This window comes from Camellia sinensis, chromosome 5 (assembly GCF_055761805.1).
Source record: "Camellia sinensis isolate YWXY chromosome 5, ASM5576180v1, whole genome shotgun sequence".
Classification (NCBI taxonomy): domain Eukaryota; kingdom Viridiplantae; phylum Streptophyta; class Magnoliopsida; order Ericales; family Theaceae; genus Camellia; species Camellia sinensis.
In genome coordinates this window covers 212552039-212572705 of record NC_138965.1, presented here as the reverse complement: position 1 = coordinate 212572705, position 20667 = coordinate 212552039, and the positions used below count along the sequence as shown (strand labels likewise).

The window sequence follows — 20667 nt, the reverse complement described above, 5'->3', positions numbered from 1 at the left end:
GAAATAGGACTTTTAGCGACTAAAAATTTCGTCGTTGTTGAGTGATAATTCGTTACTTTCCCGACTAAGTTCAAAATTGGTCGGCAAAGGTTCAAATTTCAAGTCGCGCCACTTCATTAATTGATGTGCGCGCGTTGATCTATAGGCAACAGTATCACACACAAGTGAACAACAGTGTATCACGCAGACCTCACCAAATCTCACAGTACTCAACCCCCCTCACCGTATTTTACTGTACGGGCGACATTGCGACCGCCACCGCCACCGCCACCAGCGTCAATCACCACCGTCGCAGCCCTTGAATCACAGGTTCCCTCTCTCTCTCTCTCTCTCTCTCTTTCTCGCTTTCGCGCTTTCGCGCTCTACTTCTCAGTCCGTCTGTGCGTCTCTCACTCAAGCTCTCTGACACAGTCTATCTATGTATCTGTCTGTCTATGTCTCTTTCCATCTCTTTCTCAAAGAGTTAAAAATGTTAAGGGTTAAAAAGAGGGAAAATGACCAATTTAAAAGAGGCAGAGTGCAAATTTACCCATTTTAGAAACAATTGTTATATAGGGTCGGTCCGAAGCGGTTAATCATATCATCAAATTAGGTTCTCTCACGATCCACAAGTTCGTTACATTCACACACACACACACACACATATATATATATATAACACTGGTACTAGTATATATATATATATATCGTAATCTCTGTAACTAGCGATTTGAGAATTGAGATCTGTGTTTCTCTCTCAAATCGTCTTTGACAAAGATGTATGGATTCGAAGCAATGACATTCAACATCCATGGCGGTTACCTGGAAGTGATCGTGAGGGGATACAGATCTGGTTTGCTCACCGCCGCTGATTACAACAATCTCTGCCAGTGCGAAACCCTAGATGACATCAAGATGCACCTCTCCGCTACCGAATACGGACCCTACCTCCAAAACGGTAACCCTACAATTTCATATCGATCTCATAGTTGTTCTCAATTCAATGTTTCACTGTGTTAATTGAAGCCCTAGAACGTAATTTAGAATTTGGGTTATGATCTCATTCATGTATGAACTTGTAATTCTCTTTTGGATCAGGGTCTCAGTGTTTCTCAATTGAATTGGGTTCTTCTAGCTGAAATTATTCGTTTCACGATGTTAAATTGAAGTTCTAGAATGTAATCAAGGTGTTTAATTTTGAAATCTATGTTGAAACTTTTATGGAAAGTTTTCAACTAATGCATTGTTTAAGCTAGGAATATACTTGAATCACACTTCAAAATCTAGCTAATCGCGTGTTCTATGTCTTCTATTAGCATGAACCAAATCCTAGCCCTAGGTTTAGTAATAGACTATGCTGGAAATTTGTGTTAATAATAAGATAGTGGCATGTATATAATATGATAGTGGTGTTGGTGGTAGATAGTGGCATGTATAGAATATGTGATAGTGGTGTTGGTGGTAGATAGTGGCATGTATATAATATGTTAGTGGTAGATAGTGGTAATATATAATATGTAAGTGGCATATAATGGGTTATAATGATGTTTGTAATATCTCCTATATAAGGAGTGTCATTTGGTCTTGTAAGATAAGAAGTTTTGAATATAACAGAAATATATTCCTTCTTCCTCATATTTATCGGAGTTTTTCTTCCTCATATTTTCTAAGTTGGTATTGGAGCAACAAAAAACACAGCAGCCCTAAAACCGTCATAGCCATGTCGGAAGTCACGTCCGAAACCACTTCAACCCCTGCCGCTGCCATTCCGGTGAAAACGTCCAACTCTCACTCTGTCCAAATCACCACCATCCGCCTAAATGGTAATAATTTTCTCTGCTGGTCACAATCTGTCCGGATGTATATCCGTGGGCAAGGAAAGATCGGTTACATCACTGGTGACAAGAAGGCTCCTGCTATTAATGATCCGCTATTCGACAGTTGGGACGCTGAAAACTCCATGGTTATGACATGGTGGGTCAATTCCATGGAGGAGGATATAAGCTCTAATTACATGTGCTATACTACTGCACAAGAGTTGTGGGACAATGTTAGTCAGATGTATTCTGACCTAGGAAATCAATCTCAAGTTTTCGAATTAACTTTGAAGTTGGGAGAGATTCGTCAAAGAGATGATTCCGTCACCAAAGATTTCAATTCGTTGAAAAGATTGTGGCAGGATCTTGACATCTTCAACACATACGAATGGAAATCGGTTGACGACTGCAACCACCACAAGAAAACTGTGGAAGACAGCCGTATTTACAAGTTTCTTGCCGGTCTCAACATTGAGTTCGATGAAGTACGAGGAAGAATTATTGGCAGACCTCCTCTCCCATCCATTGGCGAAGTATTTGCCGAAGTCAGAAGGGAAGAGAGCCGAAGGAGCGTCATGCTTAAGAAAAAAGGTACTGGTGAATCAATTGAAATTTCTGCTTTAATTAGCGATGCTGCGGCCAACAAGGCTGCAAATTACCAGCGCAGGTTTGATGATAAGCCACGGGTCTGGTGTGATTTTTGCAACAAGCCTCGCCATACACGCGAAACGTGTTGGAAGATCCATGGCAAACCTGTCAACTGGAAAAGCAGCAAACAAGGAGAGAAGAATCGTGGCTTTCCTACCGCTAATGAAGCCGATTCAGGTCCCTTCAACAAAGAGCAGATTGATCAACTCTTAAAGTTGATAAAATCCAACTCCTCATCCGGTACTCCTAGTGTTTTGTTGGCACAAACAGGTAGAAATCCTAAAGCCTTCTCTTGCCTAAACTTCTCTCCGTGGATCATAGATTCCGGTGCCTCTGATCACATGACTAGTTTTTCCCATTTATTTAGTACCTATTTCCCTTGTTCTGGTTATGACAAAATCAGAATAGCCGATGGTATTTTTTCACCTATTGCAGGAAAAGGATTTATTAAACTAACTGAGAAAATTAATCTCAATGCTGTTCTTCACGTCCCCAACTTAGCCTGTAACCTTTTGTCTGTCAGTAAACTATCTAAGGATTCTAATTGTCGTGTTACATTTTTTGAATCCCATTGTGAATTTCAGGACCAGAACTCGGGGATGATGATTGGGCGTGCTAGGATGCTTGAAGGTCTTTACTACTTTGATGAAGTACCTGTTAGTAATAAAAAAGCTCAGAGCTTTAATAGTACTAGTTCAATCTCTGTTCGAGAAAAAATAATGCTATGGCACTATAGGCTAGGACATCCTAGTTTTCTTTATCTGAAACATTTATTTCCAGAATTATTTAAAGGGATTGATTGTTCTTCTTTTCATTGTGAAAGTTGCATTTTTGCAAAATTTCATCGCTCTACTTATTTGCCAAAACCTTACCAGGCTTCCAAACCTTTTTATTTGATTCATAGTGATGTTTGGGGCCCTTCTAAAATCACTACTCTTTCTGGTAAAACATGGTTTGTTACATTTATTGATGACCATACCCGCTTATGTTGGATTTATTTGATGAATAAAAAATCTGACGTGAAAAATTCATTCACAAATTTTTACAATATGATTGAAAACCAATTTCAAACCAAAATTGGTATTTTACATTCTGATAATGGAACAGAATATTTCAATGAGCAGTTGGGTGAGTTTTTGGAAAAAAATGGGATTTTTCATCAATCTACATGTCGGGATACCCCTCAACAAAATGGCATTGCAGAACGAAAAAATAAACATCTACTTGAAGTAGCACGTGCTATAATGTTTTACATGCATGTTCCTAAATATTTATGGGGTGAAGCAATTTTAACAGCCTCTTATTTGATAAACAGAATGCCTACAAAGGTGTTAACATACAAAACACCTTTTGATTGTCTCAAAACTTTTTTTCCTGACACGAGGTTGTTTTCTGATTTACCCGCCAAAGTTTTTGGATGTACTGCCTATGTTCATGTTCCCAGTCAATTTCGTTCAAAACTTGACCCCCGTGCTATAAAATGTGTTTTTTTGGGTTATTCCTCAAACAAAAAGGGGTATAAGTGTTTCGATCCTCAAACCAAGAAATTTCATGTGAGTATGGATGTGTCATTTGTGGAAACAAAATCCTATTTCCCCAACACTTCTCTTCAGGGGAAGACAAGTGGAGTAGAAGACCGTTTTTGGGATATTTCTATCCCGCTCCCCAATGTCATTTATCCTACACAAAAACCACATTTATCTGATAATGATCACTTAGGAGAACCAAGTTCTATGGTGCCTAGTCAAGAAGATTCTTGTTTAGGGGGAGAAGTACTACAAAATGATCTAAATCTTGAGCTTCAGGTTTATACTAGGAAGCGATTTCATCTGAGGAATAATGACCCGAATGTCCATTCTAATGACTCGAATGTCCACTCGAGTTCTGGCATCGAAATTTTAGGTAATCCTATTCCTTCTATTTCCGACCTTGATGTTCCTATAGCAATTAGGAAAGGTGTCCGAAATTGCATTAAACATCCTATTGCAAATTACCTCTCCTATCAAAGACTGTCTAAAAACCATAGAGCTTTCACATCTAGGATTTCACACTTGTTTGTTCCAAGGAATATACAGGAAGCATTGGATGATCCGAATTGGAAATTAGCAGTCATGGAGGAGATAAATGCTTTAAGGAGAAGTGGTACTTGGGAGATAGTTGATCTACCCAAAGACAAGAAAACAGTTGGGTGTAAATGGGTGTTTACGATAAAATGTAACGCAGATGGAAGCGTTGAGAGATACAAGGCGAGACTAGTGGCTAAAGGCTTCACTCAAACTTATGGGATCGACTATCAGGAGACGTTTGCTCCTGTTGCTAAAATAAATTCCATCAGAGTACTGTTATCTCTTGCAGTAAATTCAGATTGGCCTCTACATCAACTTGACATTAAAAATGCATTTCTCAATGGTGATCTTGAAGAGGAGGTGTTCATGAGCCTACCGCCGGGATTTGAGCAGAGACTTGGAAGCGACAGAGTGTGCAGATTGAACAAGTCATTATACGGACTCAAACAATCACCAAGAGCGTGGTTTGAACGCTTTGGAAAGGCAGTTATCAGTTGTGGCTTCTCGCAGAGTTAAGCAGATCACACAATATTTTATAAACATTCAAAAGACAGTAAAATTGCAATTTTGATTGTTTATATTGATGACATCATTTTAACTGGTAATGATGAAGCAGAGTTAGCAGCCCTCAAAGAGAAACTCGCAAAAGAATTTCACATTAAGGATTTGGGAGCCCTCAAGTATTTCCTCGGAATGGAATTTGCAAGATCCAAGGAAGGTATATTCGTTAATCAGAGAAAATATGTTCTTGATCTCTTTGGAGAAACAGGTATGCTTGGTTGTAAGATGATGGAGACTCCGATCGAGCCTAACTTGAAGTTACAAGCTGCTAAGGCTGAAGAAGTCAAAGAGAGGGAACAATATCAGCGACTTGTAGGGAAATTGATTTACTTGTCTCATACGCGGCCTGATATTGCCTTTGCAGTCAGCATGGTAAGTCAGTTCATGCACTCACCAGGGGCAGAGCACTTTGAGGCCGTTTATAAGATCTTAAGATATTTGAAAGGAACTCCAGGGAGAGGCTTACTGTTCAAGAAACATGGACATCTTCAAGTTAAAGTATACACAGATGCAGACTGGGCAGGAAGTGTTACAGACAGGAGATTAACATCCGGATACTGCTCCTTTGTAGGTGGGAACCTAGTTACATGGCGGAGTAAAAAACAAAATGTGGTAGCTAGAAGTAGTGCAGAAGCAGAGTTCAGAGCTGTTGCCCATGGAATCTGTGAAGTAATGTGGATTAAAAGAATTCTTGAAGAATTAAAGCTTTCTCACCCGACACCTATGAAGGTCTATTGTGACAACAAAGCAGCTATATCTATAGCTCATAATCCAGTTCTACATGATCGCACAAAACATATAGAAGTGGATAAACATTTCATCAAGGAGAAAATCAATGCTGGCATAATCTGTATGACTACCTTCCAACAGGTGAACAATTAGCTGATGTGCTAATGAAGGGACTACACAAGAAGCAATTTGATAAGCTGACTAGCAAGCTGGCTATGGAAGATATCTTCAAACCAGCTTGAGGGGGAGTGCTGGAAATTTGTGTTAATAATAAGATAGTGGCATGTATATAATATGATAGTGGTGTTGGTGGTAGATAGTGGCATGTATAGAATATGTGATAGTGGTGTTGGTGGTAGATAGTGGCATGTATAGAATATGTGATAGTGGTGTTGGTGGTAGATAGTGGCATGTATATAATATGTTAGTGGTAGATAGTGGTAATATATAATATGTAAGTGACATATAATGGGTTATAATGATGTTTGTAATATCTCCTATATAAGGAGTGTCATTTGGTCTTGTAAGATAAGAAGTTTTGAATATAACAAAAATATATTCCTTCTTCCTCATATTTATCGGAGTTCTTCTTCCTCATATTTTCTAAGTGACTATCTCGATCATGGTTATCATGTTACTAATGTAGAGAATTGAATCACACTGACACTCTAGATAGGAGCCATGTCAAAGCATATTGGATGCGCCATAATTTTAAAATAAATTGCATATGCTCAGATGCAGCCAACACTTCTCAGACTCTCAATTAGCATTTGAGGAGCATTGCTTGAGTCCTTGAAACTATTGAATGTAGGATACACACATTCCTAAGTCTTCCAACATTTTCTTGTCTTAAAAACATAAATAAATGAAAAGAATGGTTGATATCACACATTCACGACTAGAATTTGAGCATCCTATGGATTCTTTTGAATATATGAAAAATAAAATACACTAATGTATAGCAAAAATTACAGAAAGATAATAGCAGTTGGAATTTCATATGTTTATTATGTTCATAGTGGAATTTCATAGTTCTAGCTTATGAACTAATAATGGTTATCCTAATTTTCCTGCAGAACCTTCCCTGTTGCAGACAACTACAATTGTGGAGAAATGCACTCTTAAACTGGTTGACGAGTACAAGCACACGCTATGCCAAGCCACAGAGCCATTGTCAACCTTTCTTGAGTATATCATGTATGGAGATTTAAGTCTTTTCCAAGCATGACTAATTTTTTATGTGAAGTATTGAGACAGCTTAGCTACTGGGTACTTGGTTGTTTATGTTCATGCAGAATTTGCCAAAATATTTATTCTAGGGGTAATTCTCTAGGGTTATGTATTCCCTAATGTGAGTGTGTGGGTTCTCTGCCCAAGATTGATGCTTTCGGTAAAGTTTGAGAAGTTTCCATGCATTTGGAATCATTCTGTCCCGAAGTTACAAGGTTTTTGTAATTGTTGTATGTATTTGTTGCATTCCAACTTATATTGGCAAGATAATTGTTATGTGAAGCTCACTAAGCATGTGTCTGTTTGTGCTATTTTGAGTCACATGGTGCGTTTAGTGTGTACAGTTAAGCTTTAGCTGGTCTGACATACCTTTAAATTCAGCCCAAACTGTGCATTGGCTACAAGTCTTGCTTGAAGTCCAACCTTATGTTTGGTTGGCATATAGGCATGCAGTTTCATCTTCTTTAATGTGCAATTCACTGGTTTCTAAACAGGATGAGGGTGAACCTTTACTTTACTGCGTTTTTAATTTAATGCCTGGTTGGTAAAATAGATTGTCTTAAAATTTTTCTGGAAACCTAAATACCTAATATTTGTTCATATTGTACAGATATGGTCACATGATTGACAACGTTGTCCTGATCGTTACTGGAACCTTTCATGAAAGAGATGTTCAGGAATTGTTAGAGAAATGCCACCCTTTGGGCATGTTTGACAGGTAATGTTTACTTGATGCAGGTTTGTAGTTTTGTTTTGACTACTAATAACATGGCAATGTTTTTCTTAATTTGTTTCCTCAATATTGCTACCCTGGCAGTTGCTCAGAATATGCGGGAACTATATAGACTGGTGCTTCTTGACACGCCTTTGGCTCCGTACTTCTCTGAGTGTATCACATCTGAGGTACTCACATCTGAGCTCTCTAACACATCTGACTATGTCTTTCTGTGATTATTTTTATTGTATGTCAAAATATGTAGAGCCTCAAGGAAAATGGTATGTTCGTAGAAATGAAATGGGGAAAATAGTGTCACATAATTGGTTATCTTGGGGTCTTTATATTCTTACCTCCTGCACCATTTGAAGGGTTTAAATTATTTTATTATTGAATACTTGTAGAGCCCCAAAAAAATTCACTTAAGTTGCTTATTAGGTCTCAAGCACTCAAGCCGCAGTTAAGGAGGATTCACTATTCTGGTGGCTGATATAAATCAATGTTGTTGCCTATAATATTATTATAAACTTCTTTCGTCAAATCCATTAGGCATTTTTTGGATCATGATTTTTCAACATTCATTTTCTTTCTGGTATAAGTACCCTTCTGTATTTGAATATGAGGATTAGATTGGAAATTCTTGTTTGCTATTGATGATTGTCTGCATCTTCCTTCAGTTTTTCATGCTCGAGTATTCTAGATACAATTGCAGGTGATGTTGTTCATTTGAAGTATGAGTGGATAAGATGGCAGATTGATCATTTTGGATAAAGATTTTTTTTATTTATTATCTCTATGCCAAAAATGATAGTATGATTTTGTGATAGAACTATTTTGTTATCACCTAGAGATTATCAATAACAACTTGACTAATTCTTGTCATTTAGTTTTGTGAATATGGAATGTTACTAATGTAGGCATTACGTAAGAGCATAAGGATGGCAATTCTTGTGCATAATATGCATGAAGGTAATAAGAGTACCATGGCATACTAGTAATTACGAGGATTGGAATGAATACAGGGATTGTTAATTTCAAGTTTAAGGATTTTGATGCTGCTATTGAAGACCTATCCGCATGTGTAAAGCTTGATAAGGATAACAAATCAGCGTACACATATTTGGTAATTCTATGGTTCCTAAAATTTATTGATCTAGGGTCTAGTACAATCAGCTTGAGAAAGTTCAGGCACTTTTCCATGTAAAAAATATTGATGGAGCAGGTTTTGACTTTTACAGGGTTTGGCATTATCTTCAATTGGTGAATACAGGAGGGCTGAGGAGGCACATATGAAATCAATTCAACTTGATCCAAGTTTCCTTGAGGCATGGGCTCATTTAACACAGGTATTCATAAGTAAATACTCAGTGTAATTGACTTAAAATATTTGAAGCTTTAAGTAACCAGCTTAGGGTATGATGAGATATCACCCCTTATTTATACATGAAGATTAGGGTTTACAAGGCATAAAAATGATTACAGACCCTAGTGACTTTCGGCTAATATAATATGCTAAGTGACTTTCGGCGAATATAATATGCCAACACTCCCCCTCAAGCTGGTGCGAAGATATCTCTCATGCCCAGCTTGCCTAATATGTCATGAAATGGTTTATTCCCAATTCCCTTGGTGAGAATGTCAGCAAGTTGTTCACCAGACTGGACAAAAGGAGTACAAATGGTACCATTAGTGAGTTTCTCCTTAATGAAGTGGTGATCAATCTCAACATGTTTTGTCCTGTCATGTTGAACTGGATTGTGAGCGATGTTGATGGCGGCCTTATTATCACAGTATAACCGCATGGAGTCCGTCTGAGCAATACCTAGATCACTCAACAATAATTTGATCCATAAAAGTTCACACACACCTTGTGCCATAGCTCTAAACTCAACTTCTGCACTTGACCTGGCAACCACATTCTGTTTCTTACTCCTCCAAGTAACTAGGTTGCCGCAAACAAATGTGCAATACCCTGAAGTTGATCTCCTATCAGTTACTGACCCAGCCCAGTCAGCATCTGTATAGGCTTCTACACGAAGATGATCATACTTTGAAAAATACAGACCCTTACCAGGAGCAGACTTCAAATACCTCAAGATTCTCATGACAGCCTCAAAGTGAATCTGATGAGGAGCATGCATAAACTGACTAACTACACTGACAGCAACAGCAATATCAGGACGGGAGTGAGATAGGTAAATGAGCTTACCCACTAATCGTTGATAGCTCCCCCTATCCACAACTTCTCCTCCTTCATCATCCCCCAATTTCTGATTGGGTTCCAGTGGGGTGGCACATGCCTTGCAGCCAAGCATCCCAGTTTCCTTCAACATGTCAAGCACATATTTTCTCTGTGAGATAAATATCCCATCCTTAGAGCGAGCAACTTCAATTCCCAGAAAATACTTCAAGCTTCCCAAGTCTTTGATTTCAAACTCTTTGGCTAAATATTTCTTCAACAGAAGTATTTCCCCACTATCATTGCCTGTAAGAACTATGTCATCTACATAAACAATAAGTGCTGTAGTCTTACCACATGAGGAATGTTTCACAAACAATGTGTGATCTGCCTGACTTTGTTTGAAGCCATATTTAAACATAGCTTGAGTGAATCTCTCAAACCAAGCCCTTGGAGACTGTTTGAGACCATATAATGACTTCCGAAGTTTGCATACTTTGCCTTCTGTTTGATGATCCTCAAAACCCGGAGGAATGTCCATATATACTTCTTCTTCGAGGTCACCATGGAGAAAAGCATTCTTGACATCAAACTGATAAAGCGGCCAATCTAGATTAGCTGCTAGAGAGAGAAGTACTCTAACTGAATTCATTTTAGCCACGGGTGCGAAGGTCTCCTGATAATCAATGCCATATGTCTGAGAAAACCCTTTTGCCACAAGTCTTGCCTTGTAACGCTCAATAGACCCATCTGCTTTGTGTTTCACAGTATATACCCATTTACAGCCCACAGGTCGTTTGCCCGTAGGTAACTCAGTCAATTCCCAAGTGCCATTCTTCCTAAGTGCTTTCATTTCCTCAATCATGGCTAGTTTCCACTCAGAGATAGCAAGAGCATCCTGAAAATGGTTAAGAATACTAACAGAGGAAATATTGGACACAAACGCTCTATATGAGGATGACAAATGAGAGTATGATACAAACTGTGAGATAGGATGTTGAGTACAAGATCTCACACCCTTCCTTTTGGCAATAGGAACATCAAGATCAATGGGCTCACGAGATTCAAAGTTACCTAGACTCTCATCAGAAGCAGGAGATGGCAATGGAGTAGCAGAAACGGTCCCGTGTATCCAGTTAACTTGTTTTCTGTCGATGTCCCGGACATAAACATGCCCATCCTTATTCTTGGTGACAGTGGGTTCTATAGTTCCAGTAGAAGAGGGGGGGTGCAAGAGCAACTGGTTCTACCATAGGAGGCATAGGACTCACTTCTACCATAGGAGGCACAAGACTCACTTCACACCAAGGCTCCCCCGGAAATGAGGACGGTGACACCGGAGAGGACAAGAAATAGGACTGGGACTCAAAGAAAGTGACATCCATGGACACAAACCACTTACGAGAAGAAGGGTGGTAACATTTATACCCCTTTTGAGTAGGAGAGTAACCAAGGAAAACACACTTGAGGGAGCGAGGGTCCAACTTACCACGAGAGGGAGAGTGATTATGGACAAAACAGACACAACCAAATATTTTGGGAGGAATAGAAAACAAGGACTGAGAACCGAGGAGGACGTGAAGCGGAGCCTGTTTGTCCAAGACCTGGGTAGGGAGACGATTAATAAGATGGGCAGCGGTGAGAACAGCATCGCCCCAATAGGGTCGAGGCACATTCATAAAAAAACACATGCACCGAGCCATGTCAAGAAGATGCCGATTCTTGCGTTCGGCCACCCCATTTTGTTGAGGGGTATTGGTGCAAGAGGTCTGATGGATAATGCCATGAGTAGAGAAATATTGTCCTAACCCAGAATCTATGTATTCCCCGCCATTATCAGAACGAAATATTTTGATAGTGGCCCCAAACTGAGTACAAATCATCTTATGAAAAGTGCGAAACACAGAGAAAACCTCACTCTTATCTTTCATGAGATACACCCAAGTAGCACGAGAAAAATCATCAATAAATGTAACAAACCAGCGATGACCTTTCACAGACAGAACACGAGAGGGACCCCAAACATCAGAATGTATTAATGAAAAAGAAACTAAGCTTTTATTCAAACTGGGAGCAAAAGAAGCTCTATGTTGTTTTCCAAGTTGACAAGACTCACAAAGAAAGTCAGACACATGATGATTTGTGAAACTAGAAGGAAATAAATGCTTAAGTAAATGAAATGAGGGATGCCCAAGACGCCGATGCCACAGCCATACATCAGCGGGGGTAGTAGAAGACATGGTGGAAGAATAAACAAGTTTGTCCGGTTGATCTAGGAAGTAGAGACCATTTTCTGCACTACCACTGCCAATCGTCCTCCCCGTGACAAGGTCCTGAAAAAGACAATGATCAGGAAAAAACGTCACAACAATTCAAATCCTGGGTAAGACGACTTAAGGATAACAGATTAACAGAAAACTTGGGAACATGGAGAACAGAAGATAGATGTATGGTAGGAGTGACTTGGACTAAACCTCTTCCAGAAATGGAAGAAACAGTTCCATCGGCAATCCTAACTTTGTCCTGACCTGAAGAGGGCTTATAGGCAGAGAAAAGATCAGAGGAGCCAGACATATGATCTGAGGCACCAGAATCAATAATCCAAGGCAAAGATGTATGACACAGGAAAGCACAAGGAGAAGATGCTAAGTTACCTGAGCGGGCAAAGGACGAGGAAGCGGTACTGAGAGCAGTAGAAGATCGGCGGTCCAACAATTGGCGCAAAGCATCCTCCAGCTCAGTATCAGAAGCTTGGGTAACAGAAGTAGAATTAGAATCAAGGGTATCAACGGCACTAGACTGATGAGCCCGGGAATAGGAACCACGTCCTCGAGATTGGCCTGACCGACCTCCTCGAGAACCAGACCGATCACCTCGACCCCCAGATGGAGTCCCATGAAGCTTCCAACATGTCTCACGAGTATGCCGCGGCTTCTTACAATAATCACAAAATACAGACTCCTTAGCAGCAGACGGAGGAGGCAAGCTGAGGCCATCTCGAGGAGTAGATAGTAATGCGGAACGGTCAGTAGAGATAGGGGACATCATAGCAGACCGACGACTCTCCTCATTTTGTACATAGGCAAATGCCTCCTGCAGTGAAGGAAGAGTGTCCATACTCAGAACTCGACCCCTAACTGGATCATACTCCATATTTAGGCCGGCCAAAAATTTAAAGACCCGTTCCCGTGCGATGAACTTCTTGTACCCGACAGAATCAGTAGGGCAAACGGGCTTATAGTCTTCCAGGTGGTCAAGGCGTTTCCAGCCGTTGGTGAGGAAAGTGAAGTACTGAAGAACAGTCTGTTCCCCTTGAAGTGATCTCTCAATAGAGCGATGCAACTCAAATGCCTGTGAAAAAGTTCCTTTGTGGGAATAGGTACCAGCCACAGCCTCCCAAATGTCCTGGGCAGTCTCCATAGACAAGTAGCCCTCACCAAGTTCTGGAACCATCGAATGGATAAGCCAACTCATAATCAAAGAGTTGGTAATCTCCCATTGGTCATAACCTGAGTCAGTGGTACTAGGTGCCTATATCCTGCCATCAACATACCCCATCTTTCCTCTGCTTTTCAAAAACAAAGTCAAACTTTGAGACCATGCTAGGTAATTCTGACCATTAAATAGAGAGGTGGTGATTTTCAGACTAGGGTTGGGGTTCTCTGTCATGGTAGTAGGTAGAATGAGACTCTCACTCTTTGGTGTTTGAGACGAAGGGGACACACTAGTGGAATCTGTCATGGATACAATACTACCAAACCCGCAACAAAACTAGTGGAAATCACAAACCCAGAAGGTGGTAGTGAGATAACAGGCACAATGACCACTATAACAACATAACAAAATTAAGAAACGATTTTTTTTTTTTGTTTTTTTGTTTTTTGTTTTTTTTTTGTTTTTTTTTAATTTTAATTTTTTTTTTTCAATTTTTTTTTTAATTTTTTTTTTTGGAAGTTAATTTATTTATGTATACATGTCTTTATATATAAATATATATATATATATATATCAGGCTATATTTATATATATATCAGGATATATATGTATATATATATATATATATTTATACATACCACAGTGAGATCAGAGGCTGAGGATGACGAGTGACGAAGAAGACGAGCGACGACTGGCTGGAGGAGATCGCCGAGCTGAGGAGTTGACGGCTGAGTGACGATCGACAGAGGAAGGCGAGGAGATCGACGAGGTGAGGACGACGAGCTGAGGAGATCGACTGAGGAAGACAAGCTGAGGAGATCGACTGAGGAAGACGGCTGAGGAAGACGGCTGAGTGATGATCCACCCAGGTAAGCTTCGAACCCTAGAGTGTCGTTGGTGAAAAGGTCTACCAACGAGGGTGAGCCTAAACCCTATAGGTTCTGCTCTGATACCATGAAGCTTTAAGTAACCAGCTTAGGGTATGATGAGATATCACCCCTTATTTATACATGAAGATTAGGGTTTACAAGGCATAAAAATGATTACAGACCCTAGTGACTTTCGGCTAATATAATATGCGAAGTGACTTTCGGCGAATATAATATGCCAACAATATTCACATTGTGTGATTAATGTGTCCTGTTGTGTGGTAATAATGAAAAGGTGAAATTGATAATACTCTTATTTTGGTGCTAACTGACCAACTCAACTCAAGCAGCCATAATCCTAACTCGAGATTTTTCTGATGTTGTTACTTTTATACACACACACACACACACACACAAAGAAACAAAAGAAAAATTCAAGCATAGCTGTAAGTTCATTGACATAGGCTAAACGGACTAGATATTTGTTTAGAGAACTGATATATCTTATGGGCATTTTTTTCCATCTAAAACATTGATTTGAACTGCTCTTTTTCATAATTTTTTGCAACTTAAATCATGAAAGGAAATGTTTTGAGTATTAAAACATAGCCAATAGTTACATTACAAGAAGGGAATCCCCTCTGAAAAAACAACATCCACAACGATAGTAGCCCATCTCACTTAATCTGGGAGATGACAAGTTGTCTAAGCTTACAGACCTAATTTGAGCACTAACATTATAAATTTGCTGAGGTATGCATGATTAAGAACATTCATCAGTTTGAAGCCCCCTATTTCCACCCTATATTGGCCCTGTTTGGTAGAGCTGTGAGAAAGTGTTTATAGCTTATACTTAAACAGCTTATAGCTTATAACTATGAACATAAGCTGATTTCTGACTTATAAATTAAGCATCTCCTGCCCCACTCAAAGAATAAGCTGGTTTCTGACTTCCAAAACGCTATAAGCTATAAGCTATAAATTAAACCAAACACATCAAAATAGCTTAAATTAAGCTGAAAGCTGAAATAAGCAGCTTTTAAGCTGCACCAAACAGGCACATTGTATATATAAAATAAAATAAAAAAACCATGCAGCCCGCACATGACCATAACAAACTGCATTTTCTCTCTCTGAAAAGACAATTATGCTGTTCTGTTCGGAAAGACCAGTGAGTGGTTTTCACATATCTTATGTTGCTGCCCAATCAGTTGCTTCTGTTCACTAATAATAGCACAATATCTTACTGTGGTTACTGCTTAATGAAAGAGTGATTTGAATATTTTTTTCTTGGTTGGATTTTTTGATGGCCAACCTTGTGAGGCCCTAAGTAAGCTACATTAGACGAGAATCTGTAGTTAACATCATTTTGAATCACTTTGATATGTGAGCACTGATACTATGTTGTTAAGTCGAGTAAATTTGCATGAGATCTTTGTAGTTTTAGAAGAACTCTGGCTGGACCTCACATCATTGTTGGTTTTAGAACTTTTTAAGAATCTTGCCTTGGAATTTGCTGCAACATAATGCATTTTTAATCTGTATTATACAGCTGTGGCAAATCCATTGTGTTGTGGATGTGTCTTGTGGTGGGTTTTGCAGCCTTCCATTTAGGACATGTAGGCTTGTAATGTGAAGTCCATATGATTCTCTTGGCATTGTTCTGTTTGATTAGCAAAAGTGAGTTGGAGAAGGTGGATACTCAGGGGGATCATTTAAAAAGCTTAAGGGAGTCTCAATCTTACTACAAAATCAAGGACATACATATAGTCATTTTTTTTAGATTTGCAATTGTAATACATTAAGCAATCTTTTGGGGCGAAAACTTAGTCGAAAAAGGGCATTTCGGGGGCGAAAATGCAAAACAGCCCCCGAACCTCCGTGTGGCCGAAACGAATAGTTTCCCCATGCCAAATATGACTTGTGACAACTGACGGAATGTTATTCGGACCTATAGGATGGGATTTAGAGTCGAATACGCCCAAAACTTAGTCGAAAAAGGGCGTTTCGGGGGCGAAAATTCAAAACAATCCCCAAACCTCCGTTTGACCGACACGGGCAACTTTCCCATGCCAAATACGACTTGTGACAACTGACGAAACGTTTTTCGGACCCGTAAGTTGGGATTTAGAGCCGAATACGCCCAAAACGTAGTCAAAAAAGGAAGTTTCGGGGGTGAAAATTCAAAACAGCCCCTGAACCTCCGTGGGGCCGACACGGGCAGCTTCCCCATGCCAAATAGGACTTATGATAACTGACGGAATATTATTCGGACCTATAAGTTGGGATTTAAAACCGAATACGCCCAAAACATAGTCGAAAAATGGCGTTTTGGGGGCGAAAATTCAAAACAGCCCCCGAACCTCCGTGTGGCCGACACGGGCAGCTTCCCCATGCCAAATAGGACTTATGATAACTGACTGAATATTATTCGGACCTACAGGTTGGGATTTAGAACCGAATACGCCCAAAACATAGTCGAAAAATGGCATTTCGGGGGCAAAAATTCAAAACAGCCCCCAAACCTCCGTGTGGCCGAAACGAACAGTTTTCCCATGCCAAATATGACTTGTGACAACTGACGGAATGTTATTTGGACCTAAAGGTTGGGATTTAGAGCCGAATACGCCCAAAACATAGTCGAAAAAGGGTGTTTTGTGGGCGAAAATTCAAAACAGCCCCCGAACCTTTGTTTGGCCGACACGGGCAGCATCCCCATGCCAAATAGAACTTGTGACAACTGACAGAATGTTATTCGGACCCGTAGGTTGGGATTTAGAGACGAATACGCCCAAAACTTAGTCGACAAAGGGCGTTTCGGGGGCGAAAATTAAAAACAACCCCCAAACCTCCGTGTGGCCGAAATGGGCAGCTTCCCCATGCCAAATATGACTTGTGACAATTGACGGAATGTTATTCGGACCTATAGGTTGGGATTTAGAGCCGAATACGCCCAAAACTTGGTCGAAAAAAGGCATTTCAGGGGCGAAAATTCAAAACAGCCCCCGAACCTCCGTTTGGCCGACATGGACAACTTCTCCATGTCAAATAGGACTTGTGACAACTAACGAAATGTTATTCAGACCCGTAGGTTGGGATTTAGAGACGAATACGCCCAAAACGTAGTCGAAAAAGGGAGTTTCGGGGGCGAAAATTCAAAACAGCCCCCGAACCTCCATGTGGTCGACATGGGCAGCTTCCCCATGCCAAATAGGACTTGTAACAACTGACAGAATGTTATTCGGACCTATAGGTTGGGATTTAGAGCCGAATACGCCCAAAACTTAGTCGAAAAAGGGCGTTTCGGGGGCGAAAATTCAAAACAGCCCCCGAACCTCTGTGTGGCCGAAATGAACAGTTTCCCCATGCTAAATATGACTTGTGACAACTGACAAAATGTTATTCGGACCTATAGGTTGGGATTTAGAGTCGAAAAAGGGTGTTTCGTAGGCGAAAATTCAAAACAGCCCCCGAACCTCCGTTTGGCTGACACGGGCAGCTTCCCCATGCCAAATAGAACTTGTGACAACTGACGGAATGTTATTCGGACCCGTAGGTTGGGATTTAGAAACGAATATGCCCAAAACTTAGTCGAAAAAGGGCGTTTCGGGGGCGATAATTCAAAACAGCCCCCGAACCTCCGTGTGGCCGACACGGGCAGCTTCCCCGTGCCAAATATGACTTGTGACAACTGACGGAATGTTATTTGGACCTGTAGGTTGGGATTTAGAGATGAATACGCCCAAAACTTAGTCAAAAAAGGGCGTTTCGGGGGCGAAAATTTAAAACAGTCCTCGAACCTCCGTGTGGCCGACACGGGCAGCTTTCCCATGCCAAATATGACTTGTGACAACTGACGAAATGTTATTCGGACCTATAGGTTGGGATTTAGAGCCGAATATGCCCAAAACATAGTTGAAAAAGGGCATTTCGGGGGCGAAAATTCAAAACAGCCCCCAAACCTCCGTTTGGCCGACACAGGCAGCTTCCCCATGCCAAATAGGACTTATGACAACTGACGGAATGTTATTCGGACCCGTAAGTTGGGATTTAGAGATGAATACACCCAAAACTTAGTCGAAAAAGGACGTTTCGGGAGCGAAAATTCAAAACAGCCCCCGAACCTTCGCGTGGCCGACACGGGCAACTTCCCTATGCCAAATATGACTTGTGACAACTGATGGAATGTTATTCGAACCTATAAGTTGAGATTTAGAGCCGAATACACCCAAAACTTAGTCGAAAAATGGCGTTTCGGGGGCGAAAATTCAAAACAGCCCCCGAACCTCCGTGTGGCCGAAATGAATAGTTTTCCCATGCCAAAAATGACTTGTGACAACTGACGGAATGTTATTCGGACCTATAGGTTGGGATTTAGAGACGAATATGCCCAAAACTTAGTTGAAAAAGGGCGTTTTGGCGGCGAAACTTCAAAACATCCATCGAACCTCTGTCTGACTTTCACGGATAGCTTTCCCATTACAAATAGGACTTGTGACAACTGACGGAATGTTTTAAACTTGCTAATTTTGTGAACGTACACATGTGTGTTATTATTTTTATCACATGTTCTAATATCCTCTCTGAAATGGTACTGACATACATTAATAAGCACCGATGGTTTTATATCCAATCTAATGATTCAAGTGCCTTTTGCAAACAAATAATGAGGATCTTGGTAAAAAGAAAACTTTCTATTTACATTGGGCTTTGATATTGGTTTAGCCACAGAATTTGGCATACATGTTGCATACAAATAGAAGATTGTTACATTAGTTGTATGTTACTAATGAAAGATTTAGTAATGATTGTTCTGCATTTAACAATGTTCCTTATAACAGAAGACTTTAGAAAGACTGTACAATGACTGATAATTGATTCATCATGGAAGGTTGTTTCTCACTTATTTTTATTTGTCACTACCCAAATTTATTCATGAAGTTAGGCATTTTTGGGTCCAATTCTAATTTTTTTTTTTGTTTTTTGTAGATGACTTCGTTGCGTGGACTTGTAGAGATATTTTGGTGTATGGAGAAGAAATTGTACTTTTGTCGTCTCCAGCTTTTGTGCAGTTAACTATTCCTGATACAGAAAACTATTGGCAGCAAACAAATAATTATTGGCATGGTAGATAGATCACTTTTTAACGCCGTCCACTAAATTGATTTTTTGTCGTGGTACATAGATGAATTTTTGGTTTGGTACATACATCACATTTTATCGTGGTACAGATTACGATGGTAATTTGTACTATGTCAAATGGTCATTTCACATGGTATAGTAAATGTAATTTTTGTATATGGAGGGCTTTACTTTTTGTATGATTGAATATGTTGTATGGAATTATTATTTTAGTTTGGACAATAGTTCGTTTGTATGTACTTGGACAGTTAAAGTAATTTATTTTTTGTATATGGATGCAGATTGTGAAATGATTGATAATTTATGTATCATTTTATTTATATACGTATTACAGGTTGAATGAAATACAGACAGGTTATGGACACATTATAATATTAGCAATAAAACATAATATCATGTTTTTGCCGACTAAACGTTTTGTAGCCAATGAAAAGGGGGAAAAAAAAAACAAATATTTGGCTACTAAAAGTTTTGTAACCAAAAGAAAATCAAACATTTGGCTACTAAATTTTTTGTAGCCAAAAGAAAAACAATCATTTGGCTACTAAATGTCTTGTAGCCAAAAGAAAATCAAATCTTTGGCTATTAAAAGTTTTGTAGCCAAAAGAAAATCAAACATTTGGCGATTAAAATATTTTGTAGCTAAAAACAAAAGTTAAAGAATAAATATGACTTTTGACGACTAAAAATTTAGAAGCCAAAAATGTCATAGTTTAGGCGACTAAATTTTTAGTAGCCAAAAGAAATAGTATTTGGCGACTAAAATTTTAGTAGCAAAAAAAGATTGACTTTAGGCAACTAAAATTTTAGTAGCCAAAACACTAGTATTTGCTTTTGGCGACTAAAAAATTTAGTAGCTAAAAATTTTTCGGCCACTAAATAATTGGCTTTTGGCGACAAAAAAATTGGTCGCCAAAAATGTATTTAATTAATTAATTTTTAAACCTATTGGCAACTAAATTAGGTTTAGTCGGCAATTATATTTCCCGACTACTCGTTGGCTACTAATTTTCCGATTAAAAAATTTAGTCGCGAAAGACTATAGACGACTAAAATATGACTTTTGGCAACTAAAAATTTAGTTGCCAAAAGTGAAAATTCTTGTAGTGATTATACATGCAGCAACAACATTGGGATAATAAGGCCTAGTTTGACATAATCTAAAAAAGTCAAAAAGTTACTATCCTATTTAAGTCATATCATCTTATTTAAATCATATAATCTATCTACCATATCACTTCAAACTCAATCCATATTTTACTTTTTTTTTTGTAAAAAGTCAAAAAATACACTTATT

General features: G+C 39.3%; 1 protein-coding gene across 4 annotated transcripts; it reads left to right on the top strand.

Annotated features, from left to right (window-relative positions):
* Positions 1-176: 176 nt before the first annotated feature.
* Positions 177-19640, top strand: LOC114283016 (V-type proton ATPase subunit d2-like). 4 transcript variants are annotated; one of them, XM_082871418.1, is made up of 8 exons: positions 177-309; positions 757-937; positions 6877-6997; positions 7641-7748; positions 7848-7933; positions 8768-8868; positions 8984-9091; positions 19218-19640. In XM_082871418.1, exons 2-5 carry the CDS (start codon positions 757-759, stop codon positions 7873-7875), a joined length of 438 nt encoding a protein of 145 aa, XP_082727544.1. In that variant the 5' UTR covers positions 177-309; the 3' UTR covers positions 7876-7933; positions 8768-8868; positions 8984-9091; positions 19218-19640. The 4 variants fall into 4 exon arrangements, with proteins under 4 accessions (XP_082727544.1, XP_082727546.1, XP_082727545.1 ...); XM_082871420.1 differs by having other exon boundaries at positions 181-309; positions 773-937; XM_082871419.1 differs by lacking the exons at positions 177-309; positions 8768-8868 and having other exon boundaries at positions 386-937.
* The last annotated feature ends 1027 nt before the right edge of the window (positions 19641-20667 follow it).

Excerpts from the sequence above, each read along its gene's own strand:
- LOC114283016 (XM_082871418.1), top strand. The coding sequence starts at position 757 with ATGTATGGATTCGAAGCAATGACATTCAACATCCATGGCGGTTACCTG. Across the intron at positions 6,998-7,640 it reads ACCTTTCTTGAGTATATCAT|ATATGGTCACATGATTGACA; the intron begins GTATGGAGATTT and ends CATATTGTACAG. Across the intron at positions 7,749-7,847 it reads CCTTTGGGCATGTTTGACAG|TTGCTCAGAATATGCGGGAA; the intron begins GTAATGTTTACT and ends CTACCCTGGCAG.